Source organism: Bombina bombina, chromosome 2 (assembly GCF_027579735.1).
Source record: "Bombina bombina isolate aBomBom1 chromosome 2, aBomBom1.pri, whole genome shotgun sequence".
NCBI lineage: Eukaryota > Metazoa > Chordata > Amphibia > Anura > Bombinatoridae > Bombina > Bombina bombina.
Window position 1 is genome coordinate 622,279,886 of NC_069500.1, and position 20,796 is coordinate 622,300,681.

General features: G+C 38.7%; 1 protein-coding gene across 1 annotated transcript in view; it reads right to left on the reverse strand.

The window, feature by feature from the left end:
• Nucleotides 1-9,810: 9,810 nt before the first annotated feature.
• GLDC (glycine decarboxylase) overlaps nucleotides 9,811-20,796 on the reverse strand; it is a 151,092-nt gene continuing 140,106 nt past the window's right edge. Inside the window, exons 21-25 of the mRNA XM_053702564.1 lie at nucleotides 18,449-18,560; nucleotides 14,481-14,576; nucleotides 13,830-14,002; nucleotides 10,785-10,865; nucleotides 9,811-10,635 (exon numbers count right to left, since the gene is read on the reverse strand). Coding sequence (XP_053558539.1) covers nucleotides 10,492-10,635; nucleotides 10,785-10,865; nucleotides 13,830-14,002; nucleotides 14,481-14,576; nucleotides 18,449-18,560 — 606 coding nt within the window. The 3' untranslated portion in view covers nucleotides 9,811-10,491. The remainder of the gene's footprint in view (nucleotides 10,636-10,784; nucleotides 10,866-13,829; nucleotides 14,003-14,480; nucleotides 14,577-18,448; nucleotides 18,561-20,796) is intronic.

A 20,796-nucleotide genomic window follows, 5' to 3' on the forward strand; every position in this document is an offset into this window, starting at 1 on the left:
CAGCCAACTCTAGATCTGAAACACATTTCAGAAATGCTGAGCCTTTGCTGTGTTTACTGGGACACGGGAAAGAAAAAAATCTCTTTGCAGGAGGCCTTAACTTGAAGCCAATTCTGTACCTTTCTGAAACAATGTTCTGAAACCCGAGATTGTGAACGGAATTGATCCAAATTTCTTTGAAGAAAACGTAATCTGCCCCATACCAGCTGAGCTGGAATGAGGGCCGCACCTTCATGGGTACTTAGGAGCTGGCTTTAGGTTTCTATAAGGCTTGGATATATTCCAAACTGGAAATGGTTTCCAAACTGATACCGCTCCTGAGGATGAAGGATCAGGCTTTTGTTCCTTGTTGTGAGGAAAGGAACGAAAACGATTATTAGACCTACATTTACCTTAGATTTTTTATCCTTTGGTAAAAAAGTTCCCTTCCCTCCAGTAACAGTTGAGATAATAGAATCCAACTGAGAACCGAATAATTTATTACCCTGGAAAGAAAGGGAAAGCAAAGTTGACTTAGAAGACATATCAGCATTCCAAGTTTTAAGCCATAAAGCTTTTCTAGCTAAAATAGCTAGAGACATATACCTGACATCAACTCTAATGATATCAAAAGATGGTATCACAAATAAAATTATTAGCATGTTATAGAATAATAATAATGCTATAAAATTATGATCTGTTACTTGTTGCGCTAAAGCTTCTAACCAAAAAGTTGAAGCTGCAGCAACATCCGCTAAAAATATAGCAGGTCTAAGAAGATTACCTGAACATAAGTAAGCTTTTCTTAGAAAGGATACAATTTTCCTATCTAAAGGATCCTTAAATGAAGTACTATCTGCCGTAGGAATAGTAGTACGTTTAGCAGGAGTAGAGACAGCCCCATTAACCTTAGGGATTTTGTCCCAAAAAACTCTAATCTGTCAGATGGCACAGGATATAATTGCTTAAACGTTTTAGAAGGAGTAAATGAATTACCCAAATTATTCCATTCCCTGGAAATTACTTCAGAAATAGCATCAGGGAGAGAAAACACTTCTGGAATAACTACAGGAGATTTAAAAACCTTATTTAAACGTTTAGATTTAGTATCAAGAGGACCAGAATCCTCTATTTCTAATGCAATTAATACTTCTTTCCATCTTGAACAAATACAAAGATTTATCAGCATCAACCTCTGAGACAGAAACCTCTGAACCAGAAGAACCATTATCAGTATCAGAATGATGATGTTCATTTAAAAATTCATCTGAAAAAAGAGAAGTTTTAAAAGACTTTTATGTATACTAGAAGGAGAAATAACAGACATAGCCTTCTTAATGGATTTAAAACATAAAATCTCTTATGTTATCAGGAACACTCTGAAAATTAGATGTTGACGGAACAGCAACAGGTAATGTAACAGTACTAAAGGAAATTTTATCTGCATTAATAAGTTTGTCATGACATGCAATACAAACAACAGCTGGAGAAACAGATACCAAAAGTTTATAGCAGATACACTTAGCTTGGTAGCTCCAGCACCGGGCAGCGATTTTCCAGAAGTATCTTCTGACTTAGTTGCAACGTGGAACATCTTGCAATATGTAATAGAAAAAACAACATATAAAGCAAAATTGATCAAATTCCTTAAATGACAGTTTCAGGAATGGGAAAATATGCCAGTGAACAAGCTTCTAGCAACCAGAAGCAATAAATAATGAGACTTAAATAATGTGGAGACAAAAATGACGCCCATATTTTTTAGCGCCAAAAAAGACGCCCACAGTATTTGGCGCCTAAATGCTTTTGGCGCCAAAAATGACGCCACATCCGGAACGCCGACACTTTTGACGCAAAAAAACGTCAAAAAATGACGCAACTTCCGGCGACACGTATGACGCCGGAAACAGAAAAAAAATTTTGCGCCAAAAAAGTCCGCGCCAAGAATGACGCAATAAAATAAAGCATTTTCAGCCCCCGCGAACCTAACAGCCCACAGGGAAAAAGTCAAATTTTTTAAGGTAAGAAAAAATGATTGATTCAAATGCATTATCCCAAGTATAAAACTGACTGTCTGAAAATAAGGAATGTTGAACATCCTGAGTCAAGGCAAATAAATGTTTGAATACATATATTTAGAACTTTATAAAAAAGTGCCTAACCATAGTTTAGAGTGTCACAGAAAATAAGCTTACTTACTTACCCCAGGACACTCATCTACATGTTGTAGAAAGCCAAACCAGTACTGAAACGAAAATCAGCAGAGGTAATGGTATATATATATATATATAGAGTCGATATATAGTATATCGTCGATCTGAAAAGGGAGGTAAGAGATGAATCTCTACGACCGATAACAGAGAACCTATGAAATAGACCCGTAGGAGATCATTGCATTCAAATAGGCAATACTCTCCTCACATCCCTCTGACATTCACTGCACGCTGAGCGGAAAACCGGGCTCCAACCTGCTGCGGAGCGCATATCAACGTAGAATCTAGCACAAACTTACTTCACCACCTCCATAGGAGGCAAAGTTTGTAAAACTGAATTGTGGGTGTGGTGAGGGGTGTATTTATAGGCATTTTAAGGTTTGGGAAACTTTGCCCCTCCTGGTAGGAATGTATATCCCATACGTCACTAGCTCATGGACTCTTGCTAATTACATGAAAGAAAAAATTCTTATAAATTTCTAAGGCTTTGTCTGACATCCCGCCTTCTAATAAATTTTTGGGTCTTTTTCAAACTTCTTTTTTAGTTGATGAAGTTTCAAATGACCAACAACATAATGAATTACCCTTCTCTGATGGTGTTTTTTTCTCATTCAGAATTTTTCTCCATCAGATATTGACACTAACAAATCTACTTTTTTATTTTTTAAAAGAGTACATTTGTTCTTTGTTCAAAAGGTGTTGATTATTTTGGATATTGAAGTAACTAGTTATTTGGATTTTAAAGACTAGCTAACATTTAAATTCTGCTTATTTATCTTCTGTGATTTCTTCAGAGGTTTTTTCCAGTTCCTGATACTAGGGAATGGAATAGGCTGAGAATTTTCTTTTAGTCGTCCTTTAAGGTTTTTAAATTGTATTCTTTGCCGGCAGTTAATTTTGAGGAAAGATTCCCCAAGTTAATGGGGCTCTCTCTACTCCTGCTAAATATACTATTATTCTTATAGCAAATAGTATTTATTTTTTTTCCTTCAGATGGTTGTATCTTATTTAAGGAAAATTATTTTCAGGTACTTTTCATAGACCTGTAATTTATTTGGCTGATGTTGCAATTGCTTCATCTTTCTGGTTGGATACTTTAAGATCAAGTATCGGATTATGATTTGTTTAGCATTGTTAAAAGGACAAAATCTACTACTCATTTGAAGTTCAGACTAAGTGCTATTGCATTGTCTTGCTATCTTGCATTTGTTGATTGCGCAAGTCCTGTGCGTTGACTGGTCCTTTAACTTATTTATTATGCTAATAATTTCATTTGTGTTGTCATTTTATTAAATATTTTCGCAAATGAGGTTTAATCTATGTCTTTAGCTATTTTAGCTAGAAGAACTTTGTGATTTTAATCTTGGAATGCTAATTTGATTTCTAAAATCCATATTTCTTTTTTTCCAAGATAATCAATTATTTGGTTCATAATTTGATTCAATTCTTTAACTGTTACTCTGGGCTTCAAGATTGAGTTCTAAGACTAAAACTTTAAGCTTATATTAGTTTTCTGTTCTTACTAAGGAACGGAATCCTGAATTCTTCCCCAAGTAACATGTTTATAATTGGAAGTTTTTTCTTCATTCATTTAAGCCTTTTAAAAGTTCAAAGTCAGCTCCCCAAATTTGCATGTAGGTGCGGTTCTTATTCCAGCTTGGCTGGTAAGGGGCAGGTTAAGACTTTTTTGAAATTTGTTTGGTTCTATTCGGCCCAAACTTCTTAGACTTTGGGTACAGAATAGGATTCAGAGTAAAACCGTCTGTGAGAAGTCTTTCTTCTCTATCATATTCCAGCTATTCCAGTAAGACTAACACTTTCCTGAAGTGTGTTTCAGACCTATATGTTTTGGGTACTGGTGAAGTGCGGCTGGTCACCCATTGGCGCTCAAGCGCTGCTCAGACCTGGAGATTTCTGGGGTATTTATTCCAGTTTCATTTTAGGAACTGGGTTTTGGGGTTTTATTCAAGACTATTCATTGTTCCAAAGATAGAAAATCTTTTTGAATTGTCATATAAGTGTACCATCTTTTAGAATGGTGTTTATATGGTCTATTCTGCCTTTTTGGTCAGTGATGGCATTATTTGTTTACAATAGATGCATATCTTCATTTTCTGTTTTCATTCAGATTATTTTTATTTTCTGAGATTCTCTTTTTTTGACAAGCATTACCAATTTGTTGCTTTTCTTTCTGGTCTAGCGACAGCTCTAAGAATCTTTTCAAGGTTCTCAGTGTTCCTTATTTGGACGGTATCGTGGTACTGGCTCAGTCTTTTCGTTCTGCGGAATCTCATACGATTCAACTTTGTTGTTTCTTCAAGACATGGTTAGAGGATCTTTTTATCAAAAGCTCCTTGATTCTTCACACAAGGGTCACCTTTTTTAGGTTTCCAGATAAATTGTGTCAATGTTTTTGTCTCTAACAGACAAGTGACAAGTTTATTAGGTTCCGTTTGTCGGAACCTTCAGTCTCTATTATTTCCTTCAAGTTGCTATATATGCATGGAAGTTTTAGGTTTCATGGCTGCAGCATTGGATTTGATTCCCTTTGCTAATTTCATAGGAAACCTTTCCAGTTTTTTATGCTGAATAATGGTGCAGGGATTCTAGGATATCACTTTTTATATCTTTGAATCCTAATGTTTAACTATCTTTGATTCAGTGGTTAAGATCACCATCATTTAGTTCTACAGGTCTCTTCGGTTCTTTCAACCTGGACCATGATCTCTACAGATGCGAGTCTTTTAGGTTGGGAGGCTGTCTGAGGATCTCTGTCAGCACAAGGGGTTTGGAAATCTCAGGAGGCGAGATTACCAGTTGACATTTTGGAACTCTGTGCATTCTCAGAGTTCTTCAGTTGGTTTCTTTTTGAAGAAGAGACGTTTATTGTTTTTTCAGACAGACAATGTCACAACTGTGGCGTATGTCAATCATCAGGGTGGGACTATCAGTCCTTAGGCTGTGACAGAAGTATCTCGGATATTTGCTTGGGCTAAATCCAGCTCCTATCTAATTTCTGTGGTCTTTTTTCCCAGGTATAGACAATTGGAAAGCGGATTGTCTCTGTTAATCAAGCTTTACATCCGGGAGAATGGTCTCTTTACCCAGATATGTTTTTCAATTTTTCAGATGTGAGGGCTTCCAGAAATAGATCTGATGCCATATCATCTAAACAAGGAACTTCCCAGGGGCCTATTCAGGTCCAGGGATCCTCAGGCGGAAGTAGTTTATGCATTGACACTTCCTTGGAATTATCAATCTGCCTATATTTTTTCATCTCTGCTCTCTGATGATTTTGAAAATCACTCTTAAAAGAAGAACCAATCTTTGGTGTGGCTGGTGGCTCCAGCATGGCCACACAGGTTTTGGTATATGGTTCTTGTTCGGATGTCCAGTTGCCAATCTTGGTTACTTCCATTAAGGCCAGACCTTATATCTGAACATTTGTTTTTTTCATCAGGAATTCAAATTATTAATCTGATGGTATGAAAATGTAACGCTTAGTACTTAGTCATAGAAGTTTCTCTGACTCAGTAATTAATACTATGTTGCAGGCTCGTAAATCTGTGTCTAGTAGGATTTATTATCGAGTTTGGAAGATTTACATCTCATGATGCTCTTCTTATGAATTCTCTTGGCATTCTTTTAGAATTCCTAGGATTTTTTAGTTTCTTTATAAGGTTTTTGTCTGCAAGTTCCTTGAAAGGACAAATATCTGCTTTTCCTGTGCTGTTTCACAGTAAGAATTGCTAAATCTTTCTGATATTCATTGTTTTGTTCAGGCTTTGGTTCGTATCAAGCCTGTCATTAAGCCAATTTCTCCTCTTTGGAGACTTAATTTGATTCTGAAGGCTTTACAGACTCTTCTGTTTGAGCATATGCTTTCTTTGGACATTAATTACTTTCATGGAAAGTATTGTTCTTTTTAGACATCTCTTCAGTTAGAACAGTTTTTGAATTATCTGTTCTTTCTTGTGAATCTCCTTGTACTGATTTTTCATCAGGATAAGGTGGTTTTTGCTGTCCTCATTTCAATTTTCACCTAAGGTTGTGAATTCTAACAACATTAGTGGAGGAATTATTGTCTTTTCATTGTGTCCTAATCCTAAGAATTCTTTGGTAAGATTCTTACATTCTTTGGATGTGGTAAGAGTTTTGAAATATTATGTTGAAGCTATTCAGATTTCAGACAGACTTCTAGTCTATTTGTTATCTTTTCTGGTTTTAGGAAGGTCAGAAGGCTTCTGCCATTTCTTTGGCATCTTGGTTAAAGCTTTTGATTCCATCATGCTTATTTGGAGTCGGGTTAATCCCCGTCTCAGAGTATTACGGCTCATTCTACTAGGTCAGTTTCTACTTCCTGGGCTTTTTAAGAATGAAGCTTCTGTTGATCAGATTTGCAAAGCAATGACTTTGTCTTCTTTGCATACTTTTACTAAATTCTACCATTTTGATGTTTTCTCTTCTTTAGAAGCAGTTTTTGGTAGAATAGTACTTCAGGCAGCTGTTTCAGTTTGATTCTTCTGCTTATAATTTCAGGGTTTTTTTCATTATAAAAATTGAAACTTTTGATTTGGGTAGTGGATTAATTTTTCAGCGGAATTGGCTGTCTTTATTTTATCCCTCCCTCTCAAGTGACTCTTGCGTGGAAGTTCCACATCTTGGGTATCTGCTATCCCATACGTCACTAGCTCATGGACTCTTGCTAATTACATGAAAGAAAACATAATTTATGTAAGAACTTACCTGATAAATTCATTTCTTTCATATTGGCAAGAGTCCATGAGGCCCACCCTTTTTTGTGGTGGTTATGATTTTTTTGTATAAAGCACAATTCTTCCAATTCCTTATTTTGATGCTTTCGCTCCTTTCTTATCACCCCACTTCTTGGCTATTCGTTAAACTGAATTGTGGGTGTGGTGAGGGGTGTATTTATAGGCATTTTAAGGTTTGGGAAACTTTGCCCCTCCTGGTAGGAATGTATATCCCATACGTCACTAGTTCATGGACTCTTGCTAATATGAAAGAAATGAATTTATCAGGTAAGTTCTTACATAAATTATGTTTTTACCCTTTCTTTTTAAAAGAGTTTAAATGTTAGTCTTACACATGCTACAGTGCCTGCTTCATGCCCCAGTGTAACCCATACAACAGGATTATCTATGTCCCAATAAAAAAGCAGTGTCTTAATTTGTTAAGTGCATGGTCTCCCCAACTGGAAGAAAAAGCACTTACCTGCTCTGCTGTCCGGCATGTAGACAGTTACAAGGTATGAGAAGACACAGTTATTCACAGAGACCTTTGAAAAAGAAAGAACAGAGTAGCTAACTCTGGCTTTCTAAACTAGGCCAGCAATTGTTAGGAAAACACAGTAAGTACCTTTTTTACAAGTTCCTAACTGCTTTAAAGCCACCACTACCCGAATGCAAGGAATGACGTGGAATACAGCTATACCCCAAAACCTGCTTGTAGATTAAATCAAAATATTTCTTCAGACACCTAAACTTCACCTCCTCCATGCACCGAAGGCAAAGAGAATGACTGGGGCTTGTGGGTAAGGGAGTGATACTTAGCAGTTTAACTGTGGTGCTCTTTGCCTCCTCCTGCTGGCCAGGAGTGATATTCCCAACAGTAATCACTCAAGCCGTGGACTCACCATATCTTAGGAAAGAAAAGTATCCGCTTGTGCTTTATAGCATTAATTGTTCATATGAGCACCCTGCAACAATTTGCACCCATTTACATGAATTAAAGGGATATGAAACCCAATTTTTTTCTTTCATGATTCAGATACAACATGCAATTTTAAGCAACTTTCTAATTTACTCCCATTATCAATTTTTCTTTGTTCTCTTGGTATCTTTATTTGAAAAGCAGGAATGTAAGCTTATGGACCGGCCCATTTTTTATTCAGCACCTAGGTAGCTCTTGCTAATTGGTGACAAAAAAGGGCTTGCTGTATATGTTGTCAGATAAATCTATGGATGTTCAATAACTATATGCTCCAGTGGAACACAAGATTGCCAGTCAGAGCAGTGCAGTGGTTTAGTCTTATAAGGCCTTATTGCACACTTTAATGTGTGTGGGACCACTTTTTTTTCAGACAGTGGATATTTATGTAGAGGGAGGTAAAAGAATTGCTACTCACATTTCATCCACAGACGACGTGCTTATTTGCAGCCTTTAGGGTTGTGGTGTGTTGCGCATCGAACTTAGTATGGTAGCCCATTCAATGCCGACCGTGTGTGGTGTCTCGTCACTGACACTGCTGGACGGTGTCCGATTTCCAACAAGAAGGTAGGTGATTGACCGTGATGTTGTCCTGATGAGCACAGGTTATGCCGGTCCGTATCGCGGAGAGGTCCAGTTTGTCAAGCTGAATTGCGCACTTTATATCGGTGCTGTGGCCGTGTTCAGGCCCATTTATCAAACTCTGTATGGAGCTTGTGGGCCCGTGTTTCTGGCGAGTCTTCATACTGCCTGCTTCATAGTGAGAAGGCGGACAGGAATCGCCACAATTCAACCCGATCGAGTTGATTGACACCTCCCTGCTGGCGGCCCATTGGCCACAAGTCTGCAGGGGGCGGCATTGCACCAGCAGCTCTTGTGAGCTGCTGGTGCAATGCTGAATAAGGAGAGCGTATTGCTCTCCGCATTCAGCGATGTCTGTCAGGTCCGACAGACATTTGATAAATAGGCCTCATTGTGTGTACGGCGGTATTTCGGCTTGACTTTTATAGGTGTTCAAGTAGGAAGGTTCCCCTCAGTGTAGATGTGGGAATCAGTCAGATAACAGACCTTGATGGCTATTTAAAAGGCATGGGCTGATGCGTGGCTCAAAAGCTCTAAGCTAGTGTGGCCATTTTCTGCCCCCCCCCCCAATTTTTATTTATATCTTTTTCTATAACGGTTTGCTAATACACTTGCAAACAGTTGTTTTAAATTACTCTTTAAGTAATGGTGGCAATGCAGAATGCATAGGATAGAAGCATTGCATAGTGTAGGAAATGCCATTGATAATTTGTACTCCAAACCATTGTTTCTCAACCGCGGTCCTCAAGTACCCCCAACAGGCCAGGTTTTCATTATAGCTGAACCAGGTGAAATAATCAGCTGATGGGTGAAAGCAGGTTAGTAACCATGGTGTTACTGATCAGCTGATTACTTCACCTGTGCACTGGTTCAGCTATAATGAAAAACTGGCCTGTTGGGGTACCGGAGGACCGCAGTTGAGAAATACTGTTCCAAACTTTAAATTGTAACTGTATAGCAAAAATCTCAGAATCTACATGATAAAGAGACTAATCAATAGAACAAGATTATACTATAAAGCAAAAGATAACAGAATATTATTAGGAGTAAAAAGATTTCAATTTGAATGCAAACCATATTCTTGACGACAAATTTGTATAAAATAGAAATCTTGGAGAAAAAAAAAAAAAAAACAGTGGTAAAAACGGTTAAAATATTGCAGCATTACTGAACATTGTACTAAACAAAAAAACATGCATGTGAAAAAGCAGAATTTACAAAATGTCAACGTTTTTCCCATAAATCCTCACTGGTTAATAAGGACAACTGCCTCTGCTTTACTAGTCAAGAAGGACACACCTCTGTATGACAGGAAAAATTATTTATTCAGAGCAGGAACAAGAGTTAAAAAATACATTCTGAAATGACTTTTTTAACCAAAATTAAACAATGAAAAATGTTTTTTACAATGTCTCTAAGTGGAGAAAGCTAAAATTAGAAACATCCTGTTTCCACTGCTAGACTACAAAATGCAAATATGCACTTTGTAAAAAGTTGTGTGGGGTAATAAATTTGAGGGAAAGTATTATTGTACATTGCCACCTATTAAAAATATATGCGATTTAAAGTTTTACAAAATGTTTCAACGATTAAAAACCTTCTATTTATTTATTTTTTACCTAAATTGTAAATTACATTGGTTTAAATGCACAGCACAAACAAGGGTTTTCACAACTGAAGTAAACATTGAAAAAGATACGACGCAAGGGAAGTTTTGAAAGAAATACAATCACAGTTATTGTATCGCACTACAGAACTTGAGGCACTGTGTATAAAACGTTGTCTTTTTTATCTTATTCCACATTTATGTGTTGTATTGCTTAGCAGCATTTTATCATCATTAACAGTATACAGCCTGATAAAAAAATATATATAAAATATATACACAGTATATAAATGTCCTCAATTCAGAGGGAGAAAGTTGTTCTTATTCAGCTGAACTGCAGTGGTGAGGAGATGGACAGGAACACAGTATGTAGTACTCAGGCTATGAAGAGGCTCTTTTCTGTTCTGTATAAGGTGATTCATAAACCTCCATAGGAGGACATGTGCAGACTAAGTGCTGATCCCCATAGATATCATCAATGCGAGCAATTGTGGGCCAGAATTTGCTCTCTGGCTTTACAAATGGCTGTAGGAAAAACAAAAATATAAAGGTTAAAAACTTTCAACAATTACTTTTTTTGTATTCATACTATAGTGAAATCAATGATTTCCTTCCACAACATTATTGAATGTCGGGAGGATTTTGTTTTCTTTAATCTGCCTGTCAGATCATACCAAGGGAAATGCTGCAACTTCTCTTGAATAAGGACGATCCCAGCTGGAGGAGGCAATGCAGGTCAAGGTGTGGGGTGACATCTGAAGGAAAAAAAATATAATTTTGTGGATTACATTTGGCAATCAGTAATGACATAATGGTAATCAGTGATTTAAAAAAAATAGAACAAAAGACAACAGCAAAAACATAATTTAAGCTTACCTGATAAATGTATTTCTCTTGTGGTGTATCCAGTCCACGGATCATCCATTACTTGTGGGATATTCTCCGTCCCAACAGGAAGCTGCAAGAGGATCACCCACAGCAGAGCTGTCTATATAGCTCCTCCCCTAACTGCCACTACCAGTCATTCGACCGAAGACAAGCAAGAGAAAGGAGAAACTATAGGGTGCAGTGGTGACTGTAGTTTAAAAATAAAAAACACCTGCCTTAAAATGACAGGGCGGGCCGTGGACTGGATACACCACAAGAGAAAGAAATTTATCAGGTAAGCATAAATTGTGTTTTCTCTTGTAAGGTGTATCCAGTCCACGGATCATCCATTACTTGTGGGATACCAATACCAAAGCTATAGGTCACGGATGAAGGGAGGGACAAGGCAGGCGCTTAAACAGAAGGTACCACTGTCTGCAAGACCTTTCTCCCAAAAATAGCCTCCGAAAAAGCAAAAGTATCAAATTTATAGAACTTTGAAAAAGTACGAACCGAAGACCAAGTCGCCGCCTTACAAATCTGTTCAACAGAGGCCTCATTTTTAAAAGCCCATGTGGAAGCTACCGCTCTAGTAGAATGAGCTGTAATCCTTTCAGGAGGCTGCTGGCCAGCAGTCTCATAAGCTAAGCGTATTATACTCCTTAGCCAAAAAGAAAGAGAGGTTGCCGAAGCCTTTTGGCCTCTCCTCTGTCCAGAGTAGACAACAAACAATGCAGATGTTTGACGAAAATCTTTAGTAGCTTGTAAATAAAACTTTAAAGCACGAACCACGTCAAGATTGTGTAAAAGACGTTCCTTCTTTGAAGAAGGATTAGGACACAGTGACGGTACAACAATCCCCTGATTGATATTTTTATTAGATACCACCTTAGGTAAAAAAACAGGTTTGGTACCCTTGAAGAACCTTAAGAACTAAATTTTTACAGTGTGTATAATAGACTAACAGAGCATTGCACCCACTTGCAAATGGATGATTAACCCCTTAGTTTCAAAACCGGATCAAAAAAACTATAAACATTTTTTAAGTCACAACAAACTGCCACAGCTCTGCTGTGGCCCTACCTGCCCATACAACGACTTTTGAAGGCACAAAAACCCTTTGTAGAGGTCCTAAGTGTTCAGGGGACTCCTTCAGGGAAGCTGGAAGTCTCAAGCTGCAAAAACTACTGCACGATTTAGGCCTGAAATTAGGCCCCTCCCAACCTGTACTCACAGTGAGAGGGCCATAAAAAACTATCCCTAGGCAAAATCTAGTTAGCCATGTGGAAAAAACTGGGCCCCAATAAAGTTTTATCACCAATATGTAGAAAAAAACGTTTAAACACTTCCAGCAAACGTTATCTTATTTTCAGTAATGTGAGAAAGTAATAAGAATATTACCTTTTACAGCAAGCATGATACTAGTCGTTATTAAATCACTGTAATCAGGCTTACCTTAAATAAATCCGGTATTAACAGCATTTTCTAGCATATTCATTTAAACTGCACATACCTCATAGCAGGAGACCCTGCACGCCATTCCCCCAGCTGAAGTTACCTCATCTCTTCAGTTATGTGTGAGAACAGCAATGGATCTTAGTTACAACCTGCTAAGATCATCAAAAACCACAGGCAGACTCATCTTCAACTTTCTGCCTGAGGCTAAAACAGTACAACTCCGGTACCATTTGAAAATAATAAACTTTTGATTGAAGATAAACTACATAAATTCACCACATCTCTCTAGCTACTTCCTATGTTGTCAAGAGCTGCAAGAGAATGACTGGTAGTGGCAGTTAGGGGAGGAGCTATATAGACAGCTCTGCTGTGGGTGATCCTCTTGCAGCTTCCTGTTGGGAAGGAGAATATCCCACAAGTAATGGATGATCCATGGACTGGATACACCTTACAAGAGAAATAAGTCATCACATAGACCTTTTACACTGTTTGAACATTCGTCATGGACAAGAGACTATAAAAGGGGTCTTAACATTCACTTATACGTTACTTGTACCTCACCACTTTGAATGAATCTTTATAAATTAGTAAATGGAAGAAGACCTTCAGATCCTCATATCAGAGAAAGATTGGTTAGAAATATTCAAACAGATAAGTACCTCAATGAGTAACTAATATGAAAATCCTATGTAGATGGTATTTAATTCCTAGTAGACTAACCAAAATCTACCCAATTTACATTGAAGAGGTTTTAGACATAGGGGCACTTTGTCCCATATATGGTGGCAATACCCTTAGTTAACACCATAGAAGAATCAGATAAAGAGAAAATACTTTCAGTTAAATTATTCCTAAGTTCTTTATTGTGAATGTTTAATAAGCCCCCAAGATCACGTACACATAATGTTAAACTGTGCTAAACAATTAATACCCAGACTCTGGAAGAAAGTTACAGTGCCATCTTTGGGATATTAGAAATCTTACATTTATACTTTTTTTTGAAAACTAAAAAATATTTACTCTCAAACTGGATGGCTACCATTCTATTAAGTTTATATGGGATGAATATATTGTTTTTCAATTAAGCTTATAAATCTCTGGCTATGTGTATGAACTTCATTTTAGCTCCTCCCTTTTATAAGAGACAGAGATTGCATTAAACAAGATGATCACCGACTATTGGTTTATTTGTTTAGTGTTAATCCATTATTCCTAGGAAACACCTTGATAGACCAAACTAGTTAAAAAATCTCTAAAAAAAATAGGACAATTACAATAGTGTAGTGAACGTAGATATTTACAATTCTTCCAATAGTCCATATTAACAATAAATTAGTAGAAAGGTGAAAAAAGGACCAATCTTATTTATTTTTTCCTTTCATCTCAAACCTCACCTTTAAAGGGTTGATCCTGGAGTCCATACGACCTTCTTCAATATCAGCAATTTCCTGTCGTATGCTGATCATTGCATCACAGAAACGGTCCAGCTCTGCTTTATCCTCAGACTCTGTTGGCTCAATCATTAATGTTCCTGCCACAGGCCAGGACATTGTTGGAGCATGGAATCCTAGGGAAAGGGTTATATACAGCGGCATCATCAGTCTATTATGCCTGTATGTACCAGGCTCCACAGTTAATTGTAGTATGCCTCCCCCCCACTACCAAGATTGGAAGGTGTAAAGTTCTTGTAAATCAGTTGGCGAACCACAATCCAAATTTTGTACATGATATATGTGTTATCCAAATCTTAATTTCTGCTTAACACCTTAGATAACCACCTCCCCAATGACAGGGAGGTTAGCGTTCATATCCCAACATTCTATCTCCTGAACACTAAAGCAAACTTTGGGCGGGAAATAGTTAAAAAACCTTCTGAGGCCTGAAAACATGATCCACTTCTTCAAATTTGTGACCATCTCCTTTCAAATTTTTTAGTCTATTAGAAACCATTTCCATTTAATTAAAAATAAAATTATACTGAAACCGGCAGTAATCATGCTAAAAACTATGTTAGACACCCTCTAACTACACACACACAAACTCACCATAATCTTGAAGTCTCTTGGCCACATCAACAGCTTCAATGTTTGCAGACTTTTTGAAGGGTCTTGTGTCAAGAATGAACTCGTGAGCTACAAACCCTACAATTAAAACACTGTTGTTAAACCATGCATTTTACATAGGCATTGTGTTTGTAATAAGAGTTCTTATAATGGTAATAAAAATAATAATGATAAATGTATGTTAAAACTATATTTAAAGGGACAGTCTACACCAGAAGTGTTACAGTTTAAAAAAAAAGATAGATAATTCCTTTACTACCCATTCCTCAGCTTTGCACAACCAACAATGTTATATTAATATACTTTATAACATTTAAACCTCTAAATTTCTGCCCATTTCGGAGCCATTACAGACAGCCTCTTATAACATGCTTTTTTATTAGCTTTTCATAACAGGAGACTGTTCGTTCATGTGGGTCATATAGATAACTGTGCTCTCTCCCTTGGAGTTGTGCAGGACACTGCACTAATTGGCTAAAATGCAAGTCAATAGATAATAAATAGCCATGTGATAAGGGGCTGTCAGAAGAGGCTTAGATACAAGGTAATCAGAGGTAAAAAGTATATTAATATAACCATGTTGGCTGTAAAACTGGGGAATGGGTAATAAAGGGATTATCTGTCTTTTTAAACAATAAAAGGGACAGTCTAAAACAAAATATTTATCAAACAAGGTTGGAACTGTACAAAAAATATTTAAAATAAAGCATGACTGGAGATAACGTAGAATGAGGCATTTACTACTACCCACTGTGGGCTTTTTAGGACAATTTGAGGGTATTTGGCCAATAGTAATAACTGGTGGTACAGAATGTTCTCCCTGCTCTATAGTGAGTGCATTAAATCTAACCTATATTTGGTTTTAGGCACCACATAGGAGCGCATGTAAAGTAAAGACACTTGCCTCTGGCCCCTCTGAATAAGAGAGTGTATGTAAAGTAAAGACACTTGCCTCTGGCCCCTCTGAATAAGAGTGTATGTAAAGTAAAGACACTTGCCTCTGGCCCCTCTGAATAAGAGAGTAGATGTAAAGTAAAGACACTTGCCTCTGGCCTCTCTGAATAAGAGCGTATGTAAAGTAAAGACACTTGCCTCTGGCATCTCTGAATAAGAGCGTATGTAAAGTAAAGACACTTGCCTCTGGCCTCTCTGAATAAGAGCGTATGTAAAGTAAAGACACTTGCCTCTGGCCTCTCTGAATAAGAGTATGTAAAGTAAAGACACTTGCCTCTGGCCCCTCTGAATAAGAGAGTGTATGTAAAGTAAAGACACTTGCCTCTGGCATCTCTGAATAAGAGCGTATATAAAGTAAAGACACTTGCCTCTGGCCTCTCTGAATAAGAGAGTATGTAAAGTAAAAACACTTGCCTCTGGCCCCTCTGAATAAGAGAGTGTATGTAAAGTAAAGACACTTGCCTCTGGCCTCTCTGAATAAGAGAGTGTATGTAAAGTAAAGACACTTACCCCTGGCCCCTCTGAATAAGAGCGTATGTAAAGTAAAGACACTTGCCTCTGGCCTCTCTGAATAAGAGAGTGCATGTAAAGTAAAGACACTTGCCCCTGGCCCCTCTGAATAAGACTGTATGTAAAGTAAAGACACTTGCCTCTGGCCCCTCTGAATAAGAGAGAGTGTATGTAAAGTAAAGACACTTGCCCCTGGCCCCTCTGAATAAGACTGTATGTAAAGTAAAGACACTTGCCTCTGGCCCCTCTGAATAAGACTGTATGTAAAGTAAAGACACTTGCCTCTGGCCCCTCTGAATAAGAGAGTGTATGTAAAGTAAAGACACTTGCCTCTGGCCCCTCTGAATAAGAGAGTGTATGTAAAGTAAAGACACTTGCCCCTGGCCCCTCTGAATAAGACTGTATGTAAAGTAAAGACACTTGCCTCTGGCCCCTCTGAATAAGAGAGAGTGTATGTAAAGTAAAGACACTTGCCTCTGGCCCCTCTGAATAAGAGAGTATGTAAAGTAAAGACACTTGCCTCTGGCCCCTCTGAATAAGACTGTATGTAAAGTAAAGACACTTGCCTCTGGCCCCCCCTCTGAATAAGAGAGTATGTAAAGTAAAGACACTTGCCTCTGGCCCCTCTGAATAAGAGAGTGTATGTAAAGTAAAGACACTTGCCTCTCTGAATAAGAGCGTATGTAAAGTAAAGACACTTGCCTCTGGCCTCTCTGAATAAGAGAGTGTATGTAAAGTAAAGACACTTGCCCCTGGCCCCTCTGAATAAGACTGTATGTAAAGTAAAGACACTTGCCTCTGGCCCCTCTGAATAAGACTGTATGTAAAGTAAAGACACTTGCCTCTGGCCCCTCTGAATAAGACTGTATGTAAAGTAAAGACACTTGCCTCTGGCCCCTCTGAATAAGACTGTATGTAAAGTAAAGACACTTGCCTCTGGCCCCTCTGAATAAGAGAGTGTATGTAAAGTAAAGACACTTGCCTCTGGCCCCTCTGAATAAGAGAGTGTATGTAAAGTAAAGACACTTGCCCCTGGCCCCTCTGAATAAGACTGTATGTAAAGTAAAGACACTTGCCTCTGGCCCCTCTGAATAAGAGAGAGTGTATGTAAAGTAAAGACACTTGCCTCTGGCCCCTCTGAATAAGAGAGTATGTAAAGTAAAGACACTTGCCTCTGGCCCCTCTGAATAAGACTGTATGTAAAGTAAAGACACTTGCCTCTGGCCCCCCCTCTGAATAAGAGAGTATGTAAAGTAAAGACACTTGCCTCTGGCCCCTCTGAATAAGAGAGTGTATGTAAAGTAAAGACACTTGCCTCTCTGAATAAGAGCGTATGTAAAGTAAAGACACTTGCCTCTGGCCTCTCTGAATAAGAGAGTGTATGTAAAGTAAAGACACTTGCCCCTGGCCCCTCTGAATAAGACTGTATGTAAAGTAAAGACACTTGCCTCTGGCCCCTCTGAATAAGAGAGTGTATGTAAAGTAAAGACACTTGCCTCTGGCCCCTCTGAATAAGAGAGTGTATGTAAAGTAAAGACACTTGCCTCTGGCCCCTCTGAATAAGAGAGTGTATGTAAAGTAAAGACACTTGCCTCTGGCCCCTCTGAATAAGAGAGTGTATGTAAAGTAAAGACACTTGCCTCTGGCCCCTCTGAATAAGAGAGTGTATGTAAAGTAAAGACACTTGCCCCTGGCCCCTCTGAATAAGACTGTATGTAAAGTAAAGACACTTGCCTCTGGCCCCTCTGAATAAGAGAGAGTGTATGTAAAGTAAAGACACTTGCCTCTGGCCCCTCTGAATAAGAGAGTATGTAAAGTAAAGACACTTGCCTCTGGCCTCTCTGAATAAGAGAGTATGTAAAGTAAAGACACTTGCCTCTGGCCTCTCTGAATAAGAGAGTATGTAAAGTAAAGACACTTGCCTCTGGCCCCTCTGAATAAGAGAGTGTATGTAAAGTAAAGACACTTGCCTCTGGCCCCTCTGAATAAGAGAGTGTATGTAAAGTAAAGACACTTGCCTCTGGCCCCTCTGAATAAGAGAGTATGTAAAGTAAAGACACTTGCCCCTGGCCCCTCTGAATAAGACTGTATGTAAAGTAAAGACACTTGCCTCTGGCCCCTCTGAATAAGAGAGAGTGTATGTAAAGTAAAGACACTTGCCTCTGGCCCCTCTGAATAAGAGAGTATGTATGTAAAGTAAAGACACTTGCCTCTGGCCCCTCTGAATAAGAGAGTATGTAAAGTAAAGACACTTGCCTCTGGCCTCTCTGAATAAGAGAGTATGTAAAGTAAAGACACTTGCCTCTGGCCTCTCTGAATAAGAGAGTATGTAAAGTAAAGACACTTGCCTCTGGCCTCTCTGAATAAGAGAGTATGTAAAGTAAAGACACTTGCCTCTGGCCTCTCTGAATAAGAGAGTATGTAAAGTAAAGACACTTGCCTCTGGCCTCTCTGAATAAGAGAGTATGTAAAGTAAAGACACTTGCCTCTGGCCCCTCTGAATAATATTTTGTAGTGATTTTCAAGTCGCTTTGCCATATAGTTAGCATTTAATATAGCTATCTCCGTAGCGTGCTTCAATCCTTTTGCACCCATCATCTGTGGGGGAAAAATGGCAATTAAGTAAAACAAAATTTATGCTTACCTGATAAATTTCTCTCTCTTGTGGTGTATCCAGTCCACGGGTTCATCCATTACTTGTGGGATATTCTCCTTCCCAACAGGAAGTTGCAAGAGGACACCCACAGCAGGGCTGTCTATATAGTTCCTCCCCTAACTGCCACCCCCAGTCATTCGACCGAAGACAAGCAAGAAAAAGGAGAAACTATAGAGTGCAGTGGTGACTGTAGTTTAAAAATAAAAAACACCTGCCTTAAAGTGACAGGGCGGGCCGTGGACTGGATACACCACAAGAGAAATAAATTTATCAGGTAAGCATAAATTTTTGTTTTCTCTTGTAAGGTGTATCCAGTCCATAGGTTCATCCATTACTTGTGGGATACCAATACCAAAGCTTTAGGACACTGATGAAGGGAGGGACAAGGCAGGAACTTAAACGGAAGGCACCACTGCCTGCAAGACCTTTCTCCCAAAAATAGCCTCAGAGGAAGCAAAAGTATCAAATTTGTAGAATTTGGAAAAAGTATGAAGCGAAGAACAAGTCGCCGCCTTACAAATCTGTTCAACAGAGGCCTCATTTTTAAAAGCCCATGTGGAAGCTACCGCTCTAGTGGAATGAGCTGTAATTCTTTCAGGAGGCTGCTGGCCAGCAGTCTCATAAGCTAAACGGATTATGCTTCTCAGCCAAAAAGAAAGAAGATGCCGAAGCCTTTTGGCCTCTCCTCTGTCCAGAGTAGACAACAAACAATGCAGATGTTTGACGAAAATTCTTAGTAGCTTGTCAATAAAACTTTAAAGCACGAACCACGTCAAGATTGTGTAATATATGTTCCTTCTTTGAAGAAGGATTAGGACACAGTGACGGAACTACAATCTCCTGATTGATATTCTTATTAGATACCCCCTTAGGAAGAAACCCAGGTTTGGTACGCAACACTACCTTATCTGTATGGAATATCAGATAAGGGGAATCACACTGTAAGGCAGATAACTCTGAAACTCTTCGAGCCGAAGAGATAGCTACCAAATACAGAACTTTCCAAGATAAAAGCTTGATATCTATGGAATGCAGAGGTTCAAACGGAACCCCTTGAAGAACTAAATTTAAACTCCATGGCGGAGCAACAGGTTTAAACACAGGCTTGATTCTAACTAAATAAATAAAAAGAGAGAAGCGCTCAACCTGGGAACTAACAACAATAAGCCAAAATGTACATCTGGGTATTTGCTGTTTCTCTCGTTCAGAGAGGGATTGCCTGGTATTTCGGGGCTGGACTGTGCTGTTTAGTCAGGATCAGACTGATATGCTTCAGGAAAGTTCTTCTCTGTTAAAGGCACATGTTGAGCAAAAAGAGGCTGCTTCTTGGATGGTAACTAGCCATAGAACAAGCTACTATGCTATTGTTCGTTCCCAGGTTGAGCGCTTCTCTCTTTTTATTTATGCAAATTATGACACTTGGGGAAGTCTCCCTAAGTGTAATGCGGGAATCCAGACGTGGACCCGTTGCTCAGTGTGCCTAGAGGGATATGGCTGCACCTCACTGATGAGGCCCACAATAAGCCGAAACGTACATCTGGGGTTTTGCCGTTTCTCTCGTTCAGAGAGGGATTGCCTGGTATTTCGGGGCTGGACTGCACTGTTAAGTCAGGATCAGACTGATATACTACAGGAAAGTTCTTCTTTGTGAAAGGCACATATTGAGCAAAAAGAGGCTGATTCTAGGGTGGTAACTAGCCATAGAACAAGCTATTATGCTATTGTTCGTTCCCAGGTTGAGCGCTTCTCTCTTTTTATTTATTGATTCTAACTAAAGCCTGACAAAACGCCTGAACGTCTGGAACATCTGCCAGACGCTTGCGCAGAAGAATAGACTGAGCAGAAATCTGTCCCTTTAAGGAACTAGCTGACAATCCCTTCTCCAATCCTTCTTGGAGAAAGGATAATATCCTAGGAATCCTGACTTTACTCCATGAGTAACCCTTGGATTCACACCAATGAAGATATTTACACTATATCTTATGATAGATTTTCCTGGTGACAGGCTTTCGAGCCTAAATTAAGGTATCAATGACCGACTCTGAGAAACCACGTTTTGATAAAATCAATCGTTCAATCTCCAAGCAGTCAGCCGCAGAGAATTTAGATTTGGATGTTTGAATGGACCTTGGAGTAGAAGGTCCCGCCTCAGCAGCAGAGTCCATGGTGGAAGGGATG